The sequence below is a fragment of the Numida meleagris genome, chromosome 23 (genome assembly GCF_002078875.1).
Source record: "Numida meleagris isolate 19003 breed g44 Domestic line chromosome 23, NumMel1.0, whole genome shotgun sequence".
In the NCBI taxonomy this organism is placed as follows: domain Eukaryota; kingdom Metazoa; phylum Chordata; class Aves; order Galliformes; family Numididae; genus Numida; species Numida meleagris.
The window spans coordinates 5,858,515-5,882,862 of NC_034431.1; the positions used below are offsets into that span (position 1 = coordinate 5,858,515).

General features: G+C 63.5%; 1 protein-coding gene across 11 annotated transcripts; it reads right to left on the reverse strand.

Annotated features, from left to right (window-relative positions):
• PHLDB1 (pleckstrin homology like domain family B member 1) lies at positions 45 to 23,862 on the reverse strand. Of its 11 annotated transcripts, none has more exons than XM_021375731.1 (24): positions 23,672 to 23,862; positions 21,014 to 21,112; positions 20,139 to 20,262; positions 19,809 to 19,979; positions 16,955 to 17,080; positions 13,986 to 15,229; positions 12,155 to 12,388; positions 11,949 to 12,086; positions 11,727 to 11,864; positions 9,238 to 9,366; positions 7,770 to 7,925; positions 7,536 to 7,646; positions 7,176 to 7,265; positions 6,505 to 6,627; positions 5,644 to 5,781; positions 3,881 to 3,997; positions 3,672 to 3,774; positions 3,303 to 3,347; positions 1,935 to 2,226; positions 1,306 to 1,396; positions 1,055 to 1,201; positions 684 to 903; positions 446 to 531; positions 45 to 313 (listed from the first exon to the last, which is right to left on the reverse strand). In XM_021375731.1, the coding sequence occupies exons 2-24, from the start codon at positions 21,071 to 21,073 to the stop codon at positions 173 to 175; spliced, it is 4,224 nt and encodes a 1,407-aa protein (XP_021231406.1). In that variant the 5' UTR covers positions 21,074 to 21,112; positions 23,672 to 23,862; the 3' UTR covers positions 45 to 172. The 11 variants fall into 11 exon arrangements, with proteins under 11 accessions (XP_021231406.1, XP_021231405.1, XP_021231403.1 ...); XM_021375730.1 differs by lacking the exon at positions 23,672 to 23,862 and adding an exon at positions 22,954 to 23,062; XM_021375728.1 differs by lacking the exon at positions 23,672 to 23,862 and adding an exon at positions 22,442 to 22,890.

The following is a 24,348-nucleotide window of genomic DNA, read 5'->3' on the forward strand; positions in this document are numbered from 1 at the left end:
CCACGGCCCCGCTCTGCCCCGTTTCACGTCTCAGTGCTCTGACGCGTTTCCAGTAAATTGTTTTTAAAAAGTTAACATAAAAAAACAACATCAAAAAAAACAACAACAACAAAAAACCCGCCCGCGGCAGTGCACGGCGAGCGCTGTTGCCCGGCTTTCCCCAGCGTGGCCCTCAGTTCATGAACTGCGTGTAGCCCTCAGCCCCCGTGACGATGACGTCCATCCAGATGCGCATGGCCTCGGCTGACGGTGCCACCATGAAGTAGAGGCGGTCGTGGGTCTTCACGCAGAACGTCAGCGCAGGGTTGGGGCTCTGCGGAGGAAAGTGCAGGGTCAGCACATGGCAGCGGACTCCCTCGGCCCCGGGCTGGGCCTTGTCTGCAGGGCCCCCACCCATCCACCCACATCCTGGGGACACACTGTGGCAGCCACACCCAGGTCTCACCTTAGCGGCGCTGCGGAGGTGGTCGTAGTAAACCTCTTCGATGGCTTGGAAGTAGATGACGCCCTTCAGCTTTGTCTCGTGTTTATCTGCACCAAGAAGGGAACCGGTGTCAGTGGGGGCATGGGGAAGGGATGGGACAGCGCATGTGGAGCAGGACAGCCACCTGGCCATGGTGCTGGGGCTGAGCACAGGCAGGCACCGGGGCAGGGTTACCACAGGGGCACACTCAGGGACTCACCCACATAGTAAGAGACAGTGCGCTTCATGCGATCAAAGACAAACCAGCGCTTCTTCCAAGACTTGATCTTGCCCCCCATCTTGACCAGATAGCCCTTGCACATCTTCTCTGTCAGAATGACGTGGTAGCATGTGTCCACATTGTGGCCTGAGGACTCGATGTGCAGCCGCAGGTCAAAATCCTCCTTGCGGATCGGGAGGTACCGCGTCAGAGGCCGAGCCTGGGAAAGCAACACCATGCTGCAAAACCTGCTGTGTGGACACAGCACTATGCACCTATCGCCACCACTGAGCCCAGTGGCACCTCCCTGCCTGGGGAGGGGGCTCCAGCATCCCAGGAGAAGCTGGGAGCTGTGTCCCGATGCCCCACACCTGTGAGAAATGTTTCTCCCGCAGCTTGACCTCCTTCTCGACCAGCTTCTGCCGGCGGGCAGTCTCATCCTGCAGCCGGCGCTCCAACTGCTCCCGGCGCCGGCGCTCGTCCTCCAGTGCCTGCCGGCGCAGCTCCATCTCCCGCTCCTGTGAGCACAGAGGTGCTCAGGCCAGTGGCTTGGGGACCCAATGGTTCAGGGACATAGCCCCTGTCCCGGTCCCAGCCTGCTCCCAGGGGTACATCTGCTCACCCGGGACTCCATGAGCCGGGACTTCTCGGCATGTGCCTCCTTTAGCATCTTTTCCATCTCCTCAATCTTTCCTGCATCCATCCCACTTGCACTGTAAGACAAGCACAGCTGCCATCCTGCAGAGGACTGAGTGCCACTGGGTCAACACACACATGTAGCACAGCTCTTGCTGCCCTGCCTGTGCCAGGGGCTGGCTCAGCACAACCCAACGCTGCTGGAGGCTCTCGGTATGCAGCAGCAAAGCCCCTATGCTTGGCTGGGGCAAGGACAGGATGCCAGGCCCCATCCCTCCAACAGATGCCCCAAGGATCAGCCCTGCAGAGCTGGTGCTGGCAGAGGCTGCAGGTGAGCATGGGATGGAGGATGGTGCCATGAAGGTGTCACAGCAGACAGCTCGCAGCAGGCAGCTCTCATGCAGCACTCAAGCCTCTCCTTGCACAGTGCAGCAGGGACAAAGAGCCCCTCCATACCCCTTGTCTCTGCAGAGTCAGGCTCTGCCCCTCATGTGTGAAGGGAATCCTGGCTCAGCAGGTAGCTGCAATGCCTACGGCAAGGACTCCGGGCCAAAGACATGTTGCCTGCACTCTTGCACTGCTCAGCCTAGGGGCTTGAGCCAGCCCCAGGATTACCTGGACATGTTATCAGGCGAGCAGGCTGAGTTGTTGCCTGTGGAGATGCTGGTCTCCATGCTGTCCGAGCTCTCCAGGCTGAGGGTGTCATATGCGTGGTCCAGCTCCTCAGCCCGTGGGCCTGCACCGTGGGCGTGGTGGTGATGGAGAATGGAGTGATGCATGAGCGGAGGGTAGGAGGGGGGAAAGGGGGACTGCCCGTGCAAGGCTTCCCACTGCGACTGAGCCTCGGCTGCTGCTTTCTGCTTCAGCTCTGCCAGACGCCGCTTCTGCTCCTCAATCACCTGCTGACCTGCGCCCCGGGAAGAAGGAGAGAGCAGGTCAGCAGGCAGCTGTGGGTCTGCAGGCTCTGCTGCCTGGGTACAGAAGGGCACAGAGCTGCTGCAATGGAGCACCACACTCAGAGCTCGCTGCAGCCTGGCTCTGGGCTGTCCTCAAGAGCCCAGCTCTGACTCTGCAGCAGCACCATGCCTTGCTGAGCACTGCATGCAACAGGTGTGCACAGACTGCACCCAGTGGGAGCTGCACTCCTGGCTCAGCATCTCTGGGAGTGACAGAGGGGTCAGAGTGGGGCAGGGGGAGATGGAGGTGGGAGCTGCAGCTGTGGCTCTGTTGTGTGAGCAACAGCACCCATCAGGAGGAGCTAGGCCCAGAGCTCAGTCAGAGATGGTGCCTCGATGCTGCCTCTGGTTCCATAGAAGGGCTGGGCAGTCCAACTCAGCGGCCAGGCCCTGCTGCGCTCACAGCTGCTGGAGCTGCAGCAGCTCCCCCGGTGCCCCTCCCCAGGCACAGGGCTGACATGCGGCACAGCCCTCCCCAGGGACACAATGCAGCCGCTGCTCTGGGCCAGCAGTTGGCACAGGGCCCTGCCCGCGCTCTGACACACACGGCAGTGACAGCCAAGGGGTGCATGCGTCAGGCTGGCGGGAGCAGGCTGGGCAAAGCGTTGGCAAGGGAACAGCCTGGGACCGTGGCTGCCAAGCCCAAAAACCCGCCTCGGGGAGCAGCAGCTCTGGCCTAAAGAACGCCACAGAGAGGTGCTGGCCATGGCACAGCCCTGCAGCACGCCGGCTCTCGCCTCTTGTCTCAGATGCATGACTGTCCGTGCAGCGCAGCACTCAGGAGGATGAGGCAGGACCTGGGCTTCCACGCCCCTGGGGGATGTGGGAGCACTGAGCTTCTCTCAGCTCCTGTGTTGCACAGAATGCCTGCAGGGGCTGGGGGGTTTGTCCATAAGCAGACACTGACAGGCACCCTGGGGTCCTGGCTAGCCATGCTCCCTCCCCATCCACGCAGAAGGTATCAGCAAACAGCCATGCTTCTCCCTTGGGGCTACTCTAGGCAGTCCGAGCCGCTCCACGTCTCTACCTGGTACATCGCCTGGCTGCAAGGGCTCTGCTGGGAGTGAGTCGGCTGGAGATGCACCGTCAGGCGGAGGGATTGAGGGAGGGGGAGAGAGAGGGGAAAAGCGAGAGACCGTGAGCGAGGCGCCGTGTCCCGCTGGAGCCTGGCTGCTGCCTCCAGCTGTGCTGCCCATGAGGCTGCCATGGCCCTGGCTGGTCCTGCTGCCCTTGGCTGGGCAGGGAAGGGACAAAGCCAGATTCCCTCCTCTGCCAAGCTGTGCAGAGAGGCTGGACCACCACCACAGCCCGGGCTGCTCTGAGTGGCTGGGAAGGAAGGCACACCCAGTGGGAGCACAGCCCCAAGGAGCTGCGGTAGCATGGAGCTGGCACTCACCCTTCTGCTGGAGGGCCAGCTGGCGCTTGGTCTCAATGTCCTGCAGCGTGGCTGCCAGGTTGCGTGGCAGGCTGCCTGCGTGGCTCGGGGCATGCAGGGGACCCTGGGGCAAGACAGCATGCGGTGAGCACTGCCCCACGCACTCAGGATGGGGCTGGTGTTGAGCAGCAGCAGCCCTGCATGGGGCACAGCTCCTGCCATGGCTGTACCTTGGGTGAGGGGCTGCGGCCCAGCATGGAGATGTTGAGCTGTGAGGACGACGGGGTGCCGCTCTTCATCCGAGGGTTGAGGGCACCAGTGTCACCCTCCATTTTGGCACGATAGACCTGGGCAGAAAGATGCAGAGGTGAGAGGGGAAAGGAAGGCTGCAAATTCCCACATCAGGCTGAATGCTTCAGCTCCAACATCGGTACCAGCTCCTGCACCTCTCCTGTCGTATGCACACTGCTCACTCTGACAATGCACCAGCACAGAGTGGTGCTGGAGGGAGTGGTCCCACATTGCTGCAGGCTCTGCACCCAGCTGAGCACCTGCCAGCTCCCCTCGGCCATTAGCCTCCCCCAAAACAGTGGCACCATACTGTCCCCAAAGCCTGAGCCGTAGCCCCATGCAGCTGCAGGGGGAGCAGGGCATTACCTGGAGAGGCTTTTGAGAAGAGTGAGCTTTAGCTGGAAGTGGAGGAGGGGAAGAAGGAGGAGAGACAGGGGAGGAGGTCTCAAAGCCAGCCATGACCTCCTGGTACCACTTCTCTAAATCAAGAGCTGGGAGCCATACTGGGCCCCCCGGAAGTTGCTTCTCCATCTGAAGAGAGACACCGCATGAGATGGGAAGGACAGAGAAACACAGAGAGAGGAACAGACACAAACAGAGAGCATGAGAGGTCAGACCATCACTGCCCTGTGTGGTGCTTGGCCTCAGGTCGCAGGGGCACAGCAGGTGAGGTGCAGACCCAAGGGACCCCAGTGACCACTGGATGAGCCCTAGCAGCCCCAGGACACCCCTGCTCCTCAGCAGCCCAGCACCACATGCCAGGCAGAGCTCGGGTTGCTGCCGCACAGGTAGCAGAACAGCAAGGGCAGCAGTGGGGCTGCAGCTCATGGTGTTGTTTGGGCTGTTTCAGCAACACCCCAGGCACCTCAGCCCTTTCTGCATGTCCCCTTCAGCCTGCCAGCACCACTATCTGCCCAGGGAATATTTGGGGGCATAGAGAGGGAAAAGGGACACAAACCTCTGTGGAGATGGAGGGAGAAGAGAGAGCCGGCAGAGAAGGAGGAAGAGGAGTGCAGCCTGAGGATGAAGGAGCTGGAGGGGCATGGCCCAGTGGGGAACCAGCAGGGGCACTGACACTGCCCAGGATCCCCGAGAGCTGCTCAATGGTCACGTACTGGGCAGAGAGAAGCAAAGTGAGCCAGGAGAAGGGCTGCTGGCAAGGACAGCCAGGCAGCGATAGGCACAGAGGAGCAAGCAAACAGCAGTTGGGGACAAGCCCTCAGAAAAGGTCTCAGCGTCCCAGGAGAAAGGGCAGCAGGTGGTGATGCCGATGCTGCACAGTGCAGAGCACGGACCTCAGACGTCCCTTCTCCATCCCCTCATCATGCCCCCAGCCCAAGCACCGCGCAGCACAGACAAAGCTCTGCTCCCACCTGCTCCTCCCTGCATAGGAGCGGTGACCAAAGCCCAAGAGATCCCCACGGCCAAAAGGCAAAGGGCTGCCACACCGATCCACCTCCTCCCTGCTCTGCTCCTGAGCCCTGCTCCAGCACCCAGAGGGTGAACCCTGCATGGAGCAGACAAGAAGCACTCCCTGGCAAGACTGGGTCGCTCCTACTGCTCCTCCCTGCTCAGCTGCAGCTAAAGAAATCACCCAGCCTAGGGAAGAGGTGAGCTCTGAGCACCGGGTGCAGGAGGTGGCCACATGGCCAGCCCACCACAGCCCCAGGCAGGCAACCCAAGCATGCTCTGGGGTGGGTACCTCGTTGGCTGCAGGGGGCACAGCAAGCAAGAAAGAGCGTTGAGCAGCAGCAGGAGCAGCAGCAGAAGCTTTAGTGTCCAGGCTGGAGCCGTATGCATTGCTGTAGAACCTGAAAACGTCAGACAGCCTCATGTACTCCTAGAAATCCATGGCGGAGAAGGAGGAGAGTTAGACCCATATGCTGGCCTCATGGCATTGACCTCAAAACAGGAGCAAACCTCCCCATGCACACACGCGACCCATTGCCACCAGCCGAGCCCTTCCCTGCCTGTTACCATCCCTGTCTGCAGCTACCAGAAAGCAGGGCCAGGTGTCCCAGCATGATGCCTTTCTGCTGCTTTACATGCAGTATCACCATGTGCTAGGGACAGAAGACTCCAGCCTGCACTGCCACAGCTCCATCACCCTGAGCCAAGGGTTCCCAAGGTCCCCAGGCACAAGCCCTTCATGGCAAGATGGCACCATGGCAATAGGAGGTGCCTCGAGCTGCACCAGTACAACTGCAGGAAGGCAGTTCCTCAGCCAATGCTAAGCGAAGGGGAGGCACGGAACATCCACAGTGCACCAGGATTAATGCAGATGGCAGCAGCTCGGCACCAGCCACAGAGCTGGGTACAGCCCAGAGCAGGAGGAACGTGGCAGGGACAGGCAGCTGGTGTTACCAAGCTCAAGTGCCAGAGAGCTAAATGGGGAAGAACCCGGCTGCACTGCCTTGGCTTGCTGCTGCAGGGTGTGACACGCTGCCCCAAGGCATCCTTAGGGGTCTGGCACCCACCCCACTGCCAGCAAGGAGATCATTGCACAGGCTCAGCCCGCCCTGCATGGGGCAAGCACGCAAGCACATGCAGTTAGTGCCATTACCTCTTGCATCTTGGGGTAGGAGTGGGCAGAAGGAGAAGCTAAGGAGGCAGCTGCTCCTAGTGGGGGACTCAGGGGCTTAGTTCCCTGCAGCAGCTCATAAGGCTCTGAGATATGGAGGGTTTCCTGTGGGAAGGCAAAGATCACATAGGCGAGGCACGCAGAGGCAGTAGGGTCACGGCAGCAGCAGCCCCTGTCCCCACGTAGGCAGCAGAATGTGGAGGCATGAGGGCACCTCACCATCCTGCACCTCTCCCCAGCAGCAGCAGGGTGGGAAGCACTGCAGCCCCAACCTAGTGAGAGCCAGACCGGGAGGTGCTCTGCAGCTGTGCTATCCCCTCTCCTCTGGGCACTCTGCCCCCCTCCATGCCTCCCACTAACAATACAGGCTGGCTCAGGGCTCCTGCAGCATCCCAGGAGGCTGATGGGGGTGATGCTGCTGCTCCCAAGCCCAGCTCCATTGCATTTCCCTCCCTCCCAACCTGGTGACAGTCCCTGCAGCCCACAGACAAGCCTGGAGTGGTGTGAGTGCACAGCTTCAGACAGATGGTACTACAAAGCAGAGGAACTGCTGCAGACATAAACTGCAGTGCCCCAGGCTTGCCCCTGGGGGTGGGAGCAGCTCAGCACACAGGAAAGCAGCTCTCAGGACAGTACCCCATCTCCCCAGTTACCTCTTTGAGAGCTGAGGACATCTTAGGGAAGCTCCTGCCACCTGTGACAAGCTGGTATCGTCTCTCTAGAGATGCAAGTTTCTCCTTCTCCTAAGCACACAATGACAACAAAGGCAGAGAGAGGAGGAAGGTTATCATCACGCAGTGGCCAGGCCCCACCACGCTCACCCTAACAGCCAACTCCTGCTGCAAGAGGAGGCAGGATCCCTTCTCAGCCTAATCAGCAACATCTGCAAGCTGGGATGCTGCAGTGACCTGTCCTGCCTCACGGAAGCACTTCGCACACTCCTGCACCCGTGGCGCAAACATGTAAGGCTAGGGAGTGCGTGACAACCCCCTGGCCCTAACTGTGGGTATTACCTTCTGAAGGAGCCGCAGGACGTCATTCCTCTCCTGGGCCAGGCGTTCGGCCTCCTGGGCGCTCTGCAGCCGGATCTGGGCAGCCTGAGCATCCAGCGCAGCCACCCGCTCCTGGGGACAGGCAGGGGCTGAGCAGGGGGAGCTCAGCAGCGTGGCTGGGCTGGGGACATGGGGTACTGGGGACATGGGGTGCTGAGGAGCTATTCGCGTGGGACTGCTGCCCCGTGTCCCTACCTTCCTGCGGGCGATGCTGCGGTGGTACTCGGCCCTGCTCTGCAAGAGCTGCTGGCTCCGTGTCTCACGCTCCTCTTCCAGCCGGCTCTCCCTTTCCAGCTGCTGGAATTCCAGGTCCTCAAAGAGCTTGGTCTCCGTCTCCAGGGCCTCTGCTTCCTTCAGACACACAACAGGGTGGCCACTCACTCCCGTGCCTCAATGCAAAGGTAGTGGAGGAGGCACTGGGAACAGATCCCATGGGATGAGCTGCTTGTGATGGCTGGGAGCTGCATAAAGATTAGCTGCTCCCAACCTGACCCCATCCAGCCCAGGGCCACACTCTGCCAGGCAGCAGAGCCAGAAAATGCCATGTGCTAGCAGCATCATCACTACCAAGCAGCACACAGGGAGCATGGCAAGTGCCCATGTCACCAAGCTGATGGCAGATCTGCCACGGACCGGCACTACAACAGACAAATGCCCTTGGCCCTCCAGCCTTTAACTAACGGTGGCACCGTGGAATGCTGGCACTCAGCTCAGCGTCTGCAAACACTGCCCTGGCAGTGCTTCCACTGCGAGAACACATTTCCCATGCTCCAGGAATGGGACCACCACCACTCTGTGGCCATGCAGAGGGCAGAGTGTGCAGGGCGGCTGCTGGGGCTCCTCCATACCAGGACCATTGAGCATCCCTGCCCATTGCGCTCTGTGGGCAGCACCTGCTGTCACCCAGACCCACGTCAAATGCAGGAGCATCTGCCACCAGCCTGGAAAGGGGATGCAAGCATCTGTGTGCAAGAGCTGCACAGTGAGGGCTGCTCCAGCCAAAGGCTGGGGAGAGCCAGCAGCTACCAGAAAATACCAGATAATGGGAAAAAATGCTGCAGGTCGACACTAACATAAACTGACAGGACTGAGTAAATAAACGCTCACAGGAAATAGCTGGAAGCACACGCACACGGGGACACAGAGCTCCCTTGAGTTCCCATCTCAGAAGGCAGCCTGGGGACGGCACCCCAGGAGGACAGGGACCAACTCCCGCAGGCAGTGCCCAACCAGACACACGGACACAGCGACGCCTTTGCACCCCGGAGACGCTCAGCATCTGGGTGCAGGGCACTCCAGCTCGTGGGCAGGCGGGCAGGGCGCAGCCCGGCTCTCTGAGCCCATGTGTGGGGCAGATCCCATTGCATGGGGTCAAGCAGGACCCCAGGAGAGGACACCACGCTCAATGTGGAGCCCTGCTGCATGGCACACGGCTCCTCCTTGGCATGCTCAGGGCAGGATCCGTGCTTGTGCCCTGCCCAGTCCGGAGCCAGCACCGTGCCCTGGGGCCGGGTGAGCAGCAAGCTTACCGACACGGCGCCAGCCTCCTCCGGCCCGGCTGCGACGCTCTCAGTACGGCCCCAGCTGCCAGGGAAGAGCTGGCCTAAGCTGGAGCGGAGGGAGGTGGGCCATGGTCCAGGAGGGGTGGGGGTGAGACACTGACCCTTCGCATCTGCTCCCGCAACTGCTCCCGCATTGACTCAGGGCAGTTATCAAGGTGGCTCTTCGACTCATTGTAAAGCGCCCGGAGTTTCTCTAGCTCCTTCCTTTCAGCATCAACCTTTGCCCTTTCCTGAATTAGGGGAGAACAAAACAGAACAAAAAAAAAAAAAGGGGGGGGGGGAAATAAAAGAGAGAGAAAACACACTTCTCAAATCCGCGCCATGCAGAAGCTGCAGGATTAGACAGGGGTCAGCCAGAGAGGGGCATTTACCGAGAGACTGAGAGAGTAAAAGCCGTGAGAACCCTGGGCTGGGCAGCGTTACAGAGGTTATGACCAGCCCTGGACCTCCATCTCATGTTTCCATGCCAAAGACTAAGTCTTTGGGGTTGAAAAGATCAATGTTGACCTGGCTTTGCAACATGAGTTATGTCATCCCAATTCTGCAAACTGCCATTAAAGGGCTCCAGGAGCTGCTGGAGGCCCCTGTTTTACTGCACAGCCATCTTCACAACCACCACCAGAGCCTTCTGTTAATGTGCCCGGAACCCAGGGTGCTGCTGTCAGCCAGAGTAGCTCCAATGCATCGGTGAGGCAGCTGCTGTGCATCTCTGCAGCAGCGTGGCTGCCTGCAGGACAACAGGAGGCCAAGGTCCGTGCTCTCCTTGCAGAGCTGCATGGGCTGTTAGTGACATGTTAGTGGCAGGGCAGATGCACAACAAATACTTGTTTCTGTCCACAGTCAGTGCAGCCAGAGACGCCTGGCTGGCAGGGCACAATACGTAACCCTGGTTCGAGCTGCTGAGAGCAGAGAGCACAAAAAGGATCAGGAGTCCCAGCTCTCCGCATGCAGGCTCTGCCAGGACAACCCCCTGGCACATCAGACTGTGCACTGCCGCATTTTTGTGCATTGCTCAAACAAGGAAAGCCCCATCCTTGCTGGGACATTGCTTAGAAACCCCGAAAATTCCTGCAATCCTGGAAAGGAATCTTGCCCACGAGTATTTTGCCTCAAGGTCCCGTCTTACAAGTGCCTTCACTTGCTTGGTTTCTGCTGGATTTGCTGCTGCCCTGCATTCAGGTAACAGCACGGTGCTGCCTGCTGCCTGCGTGGTCCCCTTCTGAGGACTGTCCTTGCACACTACAGCAGCCACATCTCAGTGGCAATGGTACTGGTGGCACCAGCGTGTCCCACAGCTGTCCTTGCACGTCTCCCGCCCGGCACTGCAGACACATCCCTGGAGCTGGTACAGGATCCCCCCCACTCCCTTGGGGCAGGAGTGGAGCTGCTCCCTGCTCCCTCCAGCACAGGAATGCGGTGAGCTGAGGCCATCCCTCCCTCCTGGGCACAGACATGGGGGCAAAGCGGACAGAGGATGCAGAGGTGTACAGGACGTGCTGCTGCCCTGCACTCCAGGGCTGGCCGTGAGTAGGGAGAGCAGAAGTGTCAGTGGTTAGTGACAGCACTCAGAACAGCCGCTGTTAGAGCCAGTTAGTGCAGACTGAATAGGAAAGCAGGTGGTTAAGTCAACTGAGACCCTGGGAATGGGGCTTCTTTTTGCTCCTCTCCTAGTGCTGCACAACGCTGCCTTTCACTAGAGAAAATGCCTGCAAACGGTCAGAAAATCAAAAACAAACCACAAATCCCCAGCGCTGCAGTGGTGCTGCTGGGATGTGCTGGTGGCAGCTCAGCCCCACGTGGCCCCAGCTGCATATGGGCACTGAGTGATGCACGTCAGGGTCTTACAGCCTGAGACCATTGCAGGGAGGCAAGATGTGGTCTGCCCTCCCACCAGGACTGCAAAAAGAATCCAGGCCCAGGAAGGCTTACGGCAGGAGCGCACCCCGCAGCCCAGATCTGCTGCTCAGCACCCTGCAGGGAGTTCCTGGCCAAAGCTGCAAAATGCTTAGAAGAGAGCAACCCATACACCTCCAGCAAGATGGATGCTCAAGCAGTTACCACCACTATGTGTGATCAAAGCATCCTGATGGGCAGTAGAGCCGGTGGGCTTGCTGCAAACCTCAGTCTGCAGGAGGGCAGTGAGCCGGGCAGCACTGAGGCCCCATGGTCAGTGCTGGGGCAGCCCTGCAGCACCAAGCCTGCCAGCGAGACCAACAGCACGTCCCCAGCATCTGCCTCTGCCCTCCTCCAGCAGGGCTGGGGGACAACGCGCCAGTCCCAAGCAGACAGACAGACAGACCCTGGCCCAATGTGAACCCAGAGAGAGGAGAGGGAAAGGCACCACCCAGCTCGCTTGCCCTTCTTCCTCCTTTTCTACTCAAACACTGGTGCTCCCACTGCACATGAAGACACCTGGGAAGACCCTGTGGAGCTGACACAGCAGCTGTCACCGAATGCCTCCGCAGATCCCAGCGACATGTTCCCCAGGTGAGCATGGGAGAACCCCACCAGGGTCAGCCCTGCATGTGGGCACCGGGGCAGGGGACGGCACGCCACAGCCCCAAGGGGACAGCCCTGCCTCGGGGCTCACCTTGTCCCGCTCCTTCCGGATGCTGGCGTCCAGGCTGGAGAGCTTCTCCTGCAGCTGCTGCACCACCTCCTGCTCCTGCTGCAGCCGTGCCACCTCTGACTCCCGCTCACCCTGCAGCAGTGCCCTCTCCATCTCTGCCTGGGGGGGCACAGCCATGTCAGCATGGCTGCTCCAGCCCCCTCTGCTGCCCTGTGCTCACTCTGGTGCTGCCCAGACCCTTACCTCTCGCGATGTCTCCTGCAGCTGCTGCTCCAGCTCCTTGACGCGGCCCTTCAGCTCATCCAGGCGGCCGAACACACAGGCTCGCTCCTCTTCCAGCCGCTGTGCCTCCTTGGCACGGGGGCCCGCCAGCTCCTCATGCTGCAGAGGGGGTGGGTCAGCACAGTGCGGCACGGAACGGCACAGCCCAGACATCCCCATCCCCTCACCTCATGGTGTGTGCTCTCGGTGCTGCTGCACTCCTCCTTCAAGTTCTCCTCATCCGATCTCTCCAGGCTCTCCCTCTGCCGCAATACACCCAGCTCCTCCATGGCACGGCCCAGCCCCACTGTGCCCCTTGGAGCCCTCCGGCCAGCATCCACATGGCCAGCCAGCAGCTCGGAGCCGTCTGTCTTTGTGTACTCAGCACAGAGGTTCAGGATGGTCTCCAGGCGCTGCCGCTCCTGCGGGGAGGTTTGGTCAGTGCAGATCCGCAGTGCCCATCCCAGTGCCCACCAGTGTCCTGCATCAGCACGGCCGCCTGCATCAGTGCAGGGCATGGGACTCACTGCTGTGCCCAGGGAGGGGACGCAGTGCCCGTCTACAGCAGGGCACATACACACAGATGGCAGCGGGACAGCCAGGGCCAACACGCCCACACTGAGGAAGGAGAACTGTTTCTTGGGGAGCGCTGGCTGCCAGCAGTTCACCGCAACCACAGCAGCGGGACTCGGGGCACTTCCCTGTTTCCCAGCAGCATCCCCTGTGTGTCACCCTGCCCTGCGTGTCCCACTCCCACGCACTCTGGGTCATCACCACCTCTGCACACAGGAAGCGCTTCCTTCAGCTCTGGGCACATCGCCCATGTTGGGAAGGTCCCAGCTGCCCTGATGCACTTTCAGCACTCCGTGCACCAGGGGCTGCACTGCTCCATGCCCATGCACAGTGCACTCAACCAGCCCTGGGGAGCAGTCAGAGTGTCGGCCTGCAGCGTGTGCGGCAGGCCCAGGGCTGGAGACAGACTAATTACAGACAGCAGTCCCAGCCGAGCGCCGCGCTGCCTCTGCACGGGGCTATTTCTAGGTGGTGATTCAGGCTGCCTGTGCCTGCCGTGACTCAGGGCTGAGTAAACAGGGCTCCTGCTGCCAGTGCCATGGCATGGGGACAAGCAGAGGGCAGGCAGCACCCAGCAGAGTCCTGGATGGCACCTGAGGAGGTGAAACCAGCCGGCGCATCCGCAGGGCACCTTGAGTCCTTGAGGGTGTGGGCTTTGCCTACCCATCATCCCGGTCCCCTCCCTGGGGAAACGCAGGTGGTACCCCACGCCAGCCATGGGCAGCACTGGGTGCAATGCCAGTTTGGGACACGCACACATCTCCTGCTCTGCACACCATCTGGGTGAGCCAGGGCCAAGCAACGCTGCTCTGGCCCCAAGGAGCACTCCCCTGGCCCCGCTGCCCCTGCAGTCCCCGGCTGCTCCCAGCAATCCACTGGGCAGCAGGGAGAGACAGATGCACAAGGCAAGCCCCACCCAGGCAGCTGCTCGCTCTATAAAAACTCTATCCTCAACCCTAAATATAGAGATGCAATGCCCACAGAGCCTCCCAGCAGTCGCCAGCCGGGAACAGCATCTGCACACCACGCACAGGCAGCCGCTGTGTCCCTGCTGAGCCCAGCCCTGGCAAGGCACACTTCACTTTGCAGACCAGAGGCACTAAAAATTACACACCTACAACAGAAGGCGGCCATGCACATCAGAACAACGCTGCCTCAGGCTGAGCCCATGGGTTTCCCCAGCTGCCACAAGCAGAGGGGCTTGGTGAGAGGCAGCAGTTCCCCACACACCAGGGTCACCAACTGCCACTCCTGGCCATAATCTCTCTGGATAAGCTCGAGCCTAGGAGCCTGTTCACATCATTCATAAGCTGCTGTCAGCAAAATCCCCAAGAGAAAAGGCCTACATTTTGAAAATAACAGAAGCTCAAAGCCATTTACAAAGAGGCTACCTTGCACTCGCTGACCCCCTCCCACAGCCAGCAGCCCCCGCGCCCCTCGGCTCACCAGCCGCTCCATCTCCTGCTCCCGCATGCGCTCCTCGCGCTGCCGCCGGTGGTACTCCAGCAAGTCGTCCTCGTTGTCGCTGATCTCGGTGATGCTGTTCTTGCGCTCCCGCACGCCTGCCGGCAGCCGCGTGTCCCCCGACAGCTTCCTCTGGGTGCGGGGGCTCTGCCGGGGCGAGGGCACGGCCAGGGAGCCCAGGCTGTGCGCGGGGCTCAGGCAGGAGCCGAAGCTGGGGCGGCGTGGGGACGGCTCCGTCGACAGCGGGGACGAGGGGCTCCCGGCCCTGCTGCTCCTCCCACCCGCGGAGCCCGGCTCGTCGTGGCCCTTGCGCCTGGCTCGGGGGCTTCCGGGGACCTCCCTGCCCAGCCGAGGCTGCGGGGAGGGGGCATCCGGGGCCGCCCGGGGGCTGGCAGCCCGGCGTGACAAGGACGGGCTGAGGGGCGGCAGCTCCCGCATGCTCTCCACGTTCCTCCGGGCCGCCCGCGGGCTCTCAGGGGGCTGCAGCCCACGGCCACTCTGGCTGCCGTGTGCCGGCCCCACGGCATCCGGGAGAAGCCTGGGTGCAGGCTGCCGGCCGGGAGCAGGAGAGTCCCTCGGCTCTCGGAAGGGGCTGGGGGGCCGCTCCTGCAGGGCTGCCCGCACCCGTGGCGCTGAGGAGCCCAAGGTCCGGGGGGCTGGCCGGGGGCTGCCGGGCGGCTGGGCACGGGGGCTGCCCGCCCTGTGCTCCCCGAGGGGATGCGGGACCGCGGCGCTGTCCAGGGCACCCCGCCAGGCGCGGGGGCTCTCCGCCGGCCGAGTGTCACTGGGGCCCCCGTAGGGTGGTGGTGGCGGGCGCTGCGGGGGGGGCTGCACGGCGTGGTTGTAGCTGGAGGAGCGGAGTGGCACAACGGGGGGCACGGCCGGGCCCTGCTCCTGGCTGCTGGGTGAGTGGCTGGTGTAGCCGCCGCTGCTGGCGGGTGAGGAGAGCGGGGAGAAGGGCGGCGAAGCGTTCTCGTAGCTGGAGCCCCCTGAGGCAGCACTGGGGCTCAGTGGGGGGGACAGGAGGCAGCGCCCACCCCCATTCACCATGGGGCAGAGCGGGGACTGCCCGCGGGAAGGTGACTTCTTGCTGGGGGACACCGGCTCCTCCAGTGCCAATGAGTCCATGATGTCCTGCAAGTCCTTCTCGATGGAGCTCACCAGGGAGCTGTGGCTGGGCTCCCGCGCGGGCAGCTGGCGGCTGCCATTCACCAGGGCCTCGGGCTCTGTGGGCAGATATGGGAGCTGGTATCAGGGCGGGCAGGGGCACCATGCAGCCCTGCTCCCGCAGCCCCCGAACAGCACAGCTCTGCAGACAGCCCCTCACCCGGCCCAGCCCAGCCCAGCTCCAAGCCGCCTTGCAGGGCTTGCAGAGGGTGCAATGACCAGCCCTGGGGAGATGGGGCAGGAGATGGAGGCTGGCATCCAGCTGGCAGATCAAAGCTCATTTCATTTCCATTAAACCCTCCCTCCCCACAGTGCAAGGCTCCTGCCTGGAAAACCATACTGTGCACAGCCAGCCAGGAGGGCACAGGCATGCTGGCACGCAGCCTCCCTGCCTGAGCCCGGCCCAAGGCCGTGGTGCGTCTGGACACAGCTCTGCGTGCCACCGATGTGCCTGTCACTCAAAGGACACACTAATAACAGCAGTGGCAGCTCCCAGCCAGGACAGCGTCACCACGCTGGCATGGAGCAGCACCACACTGGCAGATCTTGAGCAGCCACAGCAAAACAGACAGGCAGCAGCCAAACACCAGCATGAGGCCTGACACCGACCTGACCCCTGCTCTTTGTGCACCACAAGTGCATCTCTGCTGTGAGGGATGCCATCAGCCCCATAGTCTGGGCAGGACCCAGAGTAGCAAGCATCATCTCTGCACATGCAGTCCTGCCTGATATCACAGGGGACAGAGATACAACCAGGGACCAGGTGGGCAGCAGCTACGGGCAGCTGTAGGATGCTCATGGAACACAGCACCTCCGCATGTCTTTACCCCCTGTTCCCAGCTGTAGGGCCTGATGTCTTCCCATCCCCCAGCACTGTGCACATGGCACAAATCATACCACAAGCTCACAGCATTGGTGCTGAGCAGGGCACAGCTGCACAGATCCAATGAGCACCAGTGCCTGGTGACTTCCAGCACACACAGCATCCTGTGCCTGACACCAGCTGCCTCCGGGGAAGGGCTGGGGGCTGTCCCAGCACCAAGTAGGTCCCTGCCACCTCCCCGGTAGGGAGGGACCATGCTGGGAATCAGCGGGCAGCAAACAGTGGTGCTGAAAGCTCCAGCTGTGCCCTGCTCAGGGACGCACAGCCACGGGGATGACGTGGGGGATGGCATGCAGGAGCTGCCAGATCGGATCAGCACAGGGCCTGTCTCATCCCCCACCCTGGAGCCAGGCCGGGTGCAGGGACCTCGCGCCTCGCAGACAGACACAGCGAGATAAGCAGCTGCTTCAATTAAATGCTGCAGCCAGGGAAACGGCCTTCGCAGCCTCCTTGTAGCCAGCCCTGCATGTAAACAGCAGCTCTCAGGCAGCAGGGGGGCCTGCGTGCGCCCAACTGACCTATGCCCCTGAGCTGAGAGAGGACTGAGAGCTCTGCCCCAGCAGCAGCACAGCCCCAAGACCCACACACAGCAGGGGGCTCGAGTTGGGCAGAAACCTCTTATGCTTTTCTCAGGCACCATTAATAATTAACAGACATCAGCACAGCCACCAGGCTGAGTCATCAGCCAGCAAAGGCACCGTGGAGCATCCATGGATGGGCACCACAGGAGCCTGGAACCCGCTGTGATGACGGGTGACCTCGCACAGTTCTGTACTCCCACTCATACCCAGGAGAACCTCAAACGAGGGCAGCGGGCTGCCTGCTCCAGGCAGCTTGCAGTGGGACTCCGGGGAGCCCTAACATCCCCACAGCCCCACTGGGATGAAGAAGGGCCACCTACTTGCTGGCAGTCCATAGAGAGCTGCGGGGCTCCTGCCTCCTGCCGGGATCATGCTCTTCATCCACTTGGCTTCGGCGGGGTGGTTGAAGCGGAGGAAGGTCGCCTGACCCAGGCAGATGGTGCACCCTGGGGAGAGAGGGGGTTCAGCTCCAGTGTGGCGGGGCACGGCTGGAATCCAGGTCACTGCCTGCCATCCCCACAGTCAGGCGCATCCCGCACACAGGCACAGCTGGGGCCACGCACGGAGCAGGGCTGGCAGAACTCCAGTGCTGCCGCCAGCTGCAGACAAGACAGCTCCTGTCTGCTGTAGGAGAATGCCGCTTCTTGGCCCAAACCCGGAGCCTTCGCAGGGAAGGCTGCCGATTCGCCATTGGGGAGGAATGCAGGGACGGGATCCAGGCTGCGCCAGCCCCAGGGAACAGCAGCAGAGGCTGCAGATGGTCCCGCTGAGTACAGGCGGCTCAGACGCTGTGCATCGCTCACTGCATGGCTGCACGCTGGGGGACAGGCAGGGCAGTAGGGCGGAGTGGCACAGGGAGGGCAGCAGCCCCATTGTGGGCTGCATTCACTGCTCCACCACCTCCTGGCTGCAGCTCAACCTCCACAGCGGGAAGTGCTGCCCGCACCCACCCTTCAAGGGCTGTAAAAGGCGACTCACAGGCACACGCGGGTGTGTGAAGACAACAGCATCCGGAAGCCACGGTGCCAAAGTCCCACACCTGCACCACGTGCACGGTGCTGGGAGCGGGCAGCATGTGGCCGGCCGCCTTCCCGATGGGGCTGCTGCCAGCCCGCACCATGCCGGCGGTGCGAGGCTCCTGCCTGGCAGCCATGCTGCTGACACACCCTGCTTTGAAGCGCCTCCAGGGCCCCAGGGAGAGGCTCGCTCCTCGCTGTCAGCCGCAGCTGAAAATCCCTTGCTGGAGGGGATGCATTTTTTGGAGCAGCTGAGCTGGCAGCGCGCAGCCAGAGTGCAGCCCCAGCTTCGGCCCCAGCAGAGCAGGTGGGTCCGGATGGAGGGAGCTGGGCCGGGAAATCCCCAGGCAGGCAGTGGGAAGCGGAGTGGGGAGCACGTGCAGGGACCACCCTATGCCAGGTATGGAGGAGCAGAAATAACAGGAGAGCACATGCCAACCCTAGGTCCCACCAGGGAGCTGGCAAAGGGCAGCCCGGTGCTGTATGTGACACCAGCACGCAGCCTGGCTCTGGGCAACACAGATCGCATCAGGTTAAGAGAAGCCCTGCACATGTTAGGTTCAGCTGGCAGAGCCACCCAGCACTCCAACGTGTCCCTGTGCGGATGGACCCAACTCTTCTATGCTTCTCCCAAAGCTGCTCTTCCCAGAGCGGTGGTCACCAACCTCCTGCTCCATGACCCACCGTGCCTGTCCCAAAGGAGCCGTGCGTGCTGTCCAGATAGCGTGGACACGGGGATGTCAACAGCACCCGCACCCATCGCCCATCGGGTCCTTTTCTCCTCCACTCACGTGGCTCTCATTGTCCCCGGGGGGGGGAACCCGCTGCAGCACCCGGTCCCTCCCGAAGCATCCAGCCGCTTCCTGCGGGGTTTGCGAGGGAAGGTGCGAGGAGCATCTTCTCTCCGCAGCAGCAGCGGGACCGAACGGCCCCCGGCCCGGCTCCGCACCGGCCGAGCCCCGCCACCAGCCGCCCCTCCCCACTCGGCAGTACGGGAGCCCCCGGCCCGCGGCTCCCAGGCCTTTGCGCGTCTTCCCCGCCCCGGGAGCGCCTCGGATAAATCACCGTCGCTAATGAGAGGCTGTCAAAGGAGCGCAGGATCCGGTTTTCTAACTCCGGCGCAATCCGACACCGCGGGCGATGAATGAAATGGCGGATGGAGAAAGGCTGAAAGCAGCCACCGCTGTCGGAGGGGCCGGGCTGCCCGGAGCCGATCCCCGCCCGGAGCCCCCGCCCCGGCTGCCCGTGGAGGCGCGGTGCCCGAAGCTCGACCCGGTGACAGCTCGGCATCGCCCGTGCCCCACGGCCCGGTCCCGACAGACGGATGCAGACAGATGGAGGACGATAAACGAACGAGACGGCGCTGGCGACGAGGCGACAGGCGGCAGCTCCGCGGGGCGCCGGCAGCCCGGGGCCGCCAAACAAAGCCCAGAACCGGTGCGGTGCCCTCCGCTCCCCCCAGCGCCCTTCTCGCCGCACCCCGCGGCGCCTCCGGGCACGGATACGCGTGGCCGTACCCCCCCCCCCCACCCCGCCGCCGCGCGGCGCCGCACTCACCGAGCCCGAGCCGCCCGCTGGCCGCCGCCGCCGCCCGGGCAGCGGGAGCCGCGCACCGGACCGCCCCGGGGAGGGGCCGCGCGGGCGGGGCGGCTCCGCGGGGCACGGACGGCGCTCCCGGCGCGGCAGCGTGGGGACCCCGCGATCAGAAAAGGTGATTCACGGACAAAATGGGCAGGCACGGAAAATGTGAGAGGGACCGTGAGGGAGCCAGCCGCTGCGCTCTGCGTCTCGGCGCTGCCCGCGGTCGTGGCCGCTTGGGGCCCCCGCTCCTCTCCTGGGGACCACCCTGAGCTCCCCCCACGCTCACATGGGGGCTGTGGCAGAACGAGGAGGCCCCAGCCCCTCCAGCCACACAGGGCCCTCTGAGCACTCGGCCCTCTGCTCCTCGCAGACATCAGCAACACGTCTTGAGGTGGTTTTCTTCTGGAGCAAAGACAACCCCTGAAAGGTGCCACACCTCCAGCCAGGAGCTGCGGGCACGGGACAGGCAGTGGCAGGATGGCTCCGGAGACATCTGTGCTATCTGATGGCACAGCCCTGCCCAGGAGGACCGGATCCTGCCCTGGAGCTGCTAAGTGCGATCTATCCGCAGCCCTACCTTGAGTGAGGCGCGTGGGCCGCTGGATCGTCACACCGTCGATGGTGCAGGCATTGCCGCAGGGGTGCAGGGTGAGCATCCCTCGCGCGTTCTCGATGTAGCAGTGCTCAGGCGCCAGCCCTGGGCCCTGCAGGACAATGTCCTTCGCAGCCATGCCAATCATGGTCCTCCCTGCGGAGAGAGAAGCTGAGCATCCCCACTGTCCTGCGGTGAGATGCGCTCCCAGCCGTGCCCACGGGGATCCCCGAGAAGCTGCTGCTGGCAGCAAGCAGCTACCTGGGTTGGGGTGCACCCGAACATTGGGGGGATGCTCCAGCAGCCGGCACTCACCTTCTTCCAGCGGCAGCAGTGTGATAGCGGTGCTGAGGCGGCCACTGCCCAGGCTCACCAAGTGCGGCTTCTCCGTCTGCACCTTCAGCCCCTTGCCTGTGTCTATCAGGTCTAGGGGGCTGTTCTGCAAGGGTCAGAGCAGGATGGGTCAGGGCTGTGCAGTGCCGCAAGCAGGGGCAGCCCTCACACGTGTCCTGCTCGGCCCCTCCTGGAGCAAGCAGAGACAGAAGCCGCCTCTGTCCCTGCCGTGCACCACAGTAACAGGTCATAAATATTTACAGGCTCCTTATCTTTCTACGGCACAGGATGAGAAGGGAGGGGAGCACATGGCACCTGCGGCAGCAGCCTGCTCCTTTGCACTGCCAGCTCTGGGCCACTCTGCAGCACCTCTCCTGCCAGCACCCATGTGCCCCAAAACATGCCTGTGTGCATATGGCTGTGCAGACAGAGGGGTGGAGGCCAGGCAGGACAGACAGACAGGAAGATGCAGACAGTCCAGGGCTCCTTCCCTCCCGTGCTGCCAGCCCTGTGGAGCTGCACCAGCAGTGTGCCCAGGTCAGTTCCCGCAGGGAAGATCCTTGGCTTGGGCTGCTTCTAAGAGGATCCGAGGCAGCAGCCACTTACCTCAATTGGCTTTACTGCCGATCCGTAATAGGATCGTTGTGAGGACCGGGTGAGGAGGAGAGCACTGCAGCAGGGCTGGTGAAGAGGGGAAGGGCTCCTTGCTGCACTCCCACAGGGGGTCAGTACTGCTGTCGCAGCCAGGACTTGCCTCCCCTCCCTGCACCCTGTGCCACTGAGGCAGGACCCTGCCACACGCTGGGGCAGTGCTGGTGGGCATGGCTTGCCCCACCTGCCGCAGCCCCGTGCCTCACCTGGATGATGGTCTGCACCCTGCGGGTTGGGCTGGCGGTGGTCCTGCTGGGAGCCTCCATTGTGTTCGCACGGAGGCGCCTGGCGATGCTGGGCACGGGCTGGGAGAGACAGAGGTGTTGGTATGATGTGCCCATGTGGGCACAAGCAGACCCTGTGCTCAAGTCCTGTTTCCAGCTCTGCAACAGCTGCCCAAAGCCGGTGTGCATCACTGCCCAGCAAGCACAGGCTCCAGCACACAGGGACACCCACATGCATGCTAATCTTAGGAAGGAGCCATCATGCTGGCAAGGCTCCAGAGATGCTGCAGAAAACAGACCCCATTACACTGGGAGTGGTCGGCAGCTGGGCCCTGGTGGCCACAGGCAGACACACCAGAGCAGCAGCCAGCTGTTCACAGCAACATCTGCCTCTGCGCGCACTGGCTCACAGCACAGCCCAGCACACCCACACACTCCTGACTCCAGCACCAGGGTGCGTGCCTTCATCCCCATCCCTGTGGAGGCTGGCAGCATCCAGATTTGGGGGTGCACGAGCTCAGTGCTGTGTCCCCTCCCACTGCCAGCACTCAGAGCCACCGGGACAGCCGGGACACGGCTGCCACTGCCCAGCCTTCCACGCAGCCCAGGGCTCTCCGGCCACACACACTGCCATCCACCCTAACCCTAACCCACTCCTGCCCCCCGAGGGCAGCCCCCAGCAGCAGGCCTGGCCCGCGTGACGCACAGACACAGCACGAGGCCAGCAGCCACCCACAGCCTTCCTCTGTTCTGCGCGGGGAGGAACCCGGCCCATGAGCGACGATTTCCCTCGCCCAGCGCTCACACCGCTTGTTGTGCCGGGACGCTCTGGGGTTACTAAATTTACCGTCTGCTCCTCACGTCCCTCCCTTCCGCCCAAGCCTGGCTGCACGCAGCTTAACCCTTCCCAGGCAGGCTGGCCCTGCCATGGGAGTGGGCTCACCCTGCTAGGGACCCTGGGGCCAGCTGCTGCTTGCGGTGTCAGGGTCCTCTCCCTCCCAGCCCCACGGCCCGTGCAGGGCAGCTGGGGCATGTGGGGTGCAGCGTGAGCCCCGAGCTCGGCTTCCCACAGCAGCCCCGCACCAGCATCGCCCACGACCCTGGTGTCCCACGAGGCGAGGGACAACGCTCCCAGCCGGGCTGGCCCTGAGCGCAGCTGCGGGGGCGAGCGGGCAGCTATTACACACCACGGAAAAAATGAAATGCTGGAAAACAGCAGGCGTCAGATTTAGGGCTGGGACGGAGCCCAGACTGCTCCGCTCGACACGAGGGCTCAGTGGGGCTGTGGCCGCACCGTGCAGGAGGGCTGTGCCAGCTGATGTGCAGAGCACGGGCACAGCCCCTGGGTAGCCGGGAGCAGCTCCGCGGTCCCCGTTAGATGCAGACACAGGGTCCCCCGCTTTCCCTTACCTGCCACTCGGTCCTGGTGCGGGCGCTGAGTGGGAGCCTCTGCGGCAGGGTCCCCACGGCCCCAACATGCTGGCGGGGCTGCCCACCGCTGCCCGTGCGCAGGGGAGCCACGCTCCCCAGCATCGTGAGACCCCACAGCCCACCCGCACCTTCGCCAGCGCTGAGGCCCCGGTACGATGTCCGGAGGAAAAGCCAGTGAGGGGCTGGGCTCCGGCATAGGAAGGGAGCGGAGCCAGGGTGGGATCCTGTGCGGGTGTTAACCCCTTCCCAGCACGGAGAGCCACGCCGCACCGGTGTGCAGCTCTGCGGGGGGGACTGGGGCAGCCCCGGCCCTGCCGCCCCTGTTGGGATATGCCCCCACTCCCGCTCGCCACCTGCTGCATGATCCTACTCGACCCCGCTGCCCTCCACTCCATCACCCCTGTTGGACCCCAACACGGGCTCCAGCTCTCCCTGCCGCCCACCCCGCTTGGGATGGCTCCATCCCAAGCAGCACCCTGCCCGCTCCTCACCAGTTCCTGCAGGGGAGATGCCCGCCGACCCCCAGCCCTCCGCCTGCAGCGCAGCCCCCCGTCCCGCGCAGCCCCGCACACGCAGCCTCTGGCGGAGGAATGCGGGGCGGGAGTGCGGCCGCCCCGGCCGGCGCCCCACCTCTGGCGCGGACAAGGCGGCCTTTCTTCTCCCGCCGCAGCCTGCTAAACACGCCGCTTGTTCCCGCCGTGGGAAGAGGCAGAGGCAGCAAATGCCAAAGGGTCGGGCTCAGTTACCGTCAAATAGCAAGCAGTCCCCGTGCCCCCTGCGTGCAGGGCTGCCCTCGGGCTGGCGGCTCCCCGCACGAAGACAAAAGCCCCTTTCTTCCCCGTGCAGGGCAGGGGCCTCACCTGGGAGGACGCCGAGCCCCGCGGCCCCTCCCGCCCGTCCCCACCCAGCGGGCCGCGGGGTCACCCCACCGCCATAGCTGCTCACAGGAGACCTCGGCCCCCGGTTGTACGGGGTGGGGGGGGCACAGCAGGGCCGAGACCTGAAAACGGGGCCGGGGGCACTCAGGACCCGGCCGCAGCGGGCTGCCAGCCTTCGGGGGTCCGACGGCCGTGTGCGGAGCAGCGCAGCGCTGTGGGCTGGAGCGCAGTGAGGGGCACCGCGCTCTCCCCCGCGCACCGCAGCACCGAGCCCGCGGGTCCCCGTCTCCCTCCTGCGGTGCTCGAGGGCTCCGCGCGCGGGGGCAGGCACCTGGCAGCTCTGCCCCACCCTGGGGAAGCCCGGAGCAGCCCCTCCTGCAGCTGGGCCCGGTGCTCGACGTTCCGCCCGGCCGCTCGGATGAGTCAGGGGCGGAAACCGCGCAGCATCCACAGCCTCCGTCCAACTTGGCTGCCTTCTCCCTCCGCAGCTGCTAACGCGCTCAGAGCGCTCTCACCCCTTCCCACACCCTCTGCCCCGGCAAACGTGCAACCAGCGGCCTTCCTCCCGCAGCTGGAGAGAGCGGAAGCGGGGTGTGTGTGGGGGGGGTAGGGGGCACTCGAGGCCGTCGGGGCGGGGGGGCCGCCCTCAGCCCGGAGCTGCCCCGCGACGCCGGGGTTCGGTGAGAGCTGGTCTGACGGAGGCGCGGGAGGGGAAGGCCGCCAGCTCCGGGCGGCAAGGTGCCCCGAAAGTCCCTGCGTGGGGCAGCCCCCACCCCCCCCGCCTCCCATCCCACCCCGAGGGGGTGGCGGAGGCCGTATCGCGGTTGCTGGGGTAACACAACGCGCCCGGCAATAACATCGGCATAAATCAGCCGCAAAGACAGCTCCTGCGGGAGCCGAGGAATCCCGGCCGCGCCCGCTGAGCTCAGCGCCGCAGGGAGCGCTCCTGCACCGCCGCTGCGCGTCGGTCGAGGGTTTGCAGCGATGGGAGGGTCGGCCCCAGCTCCC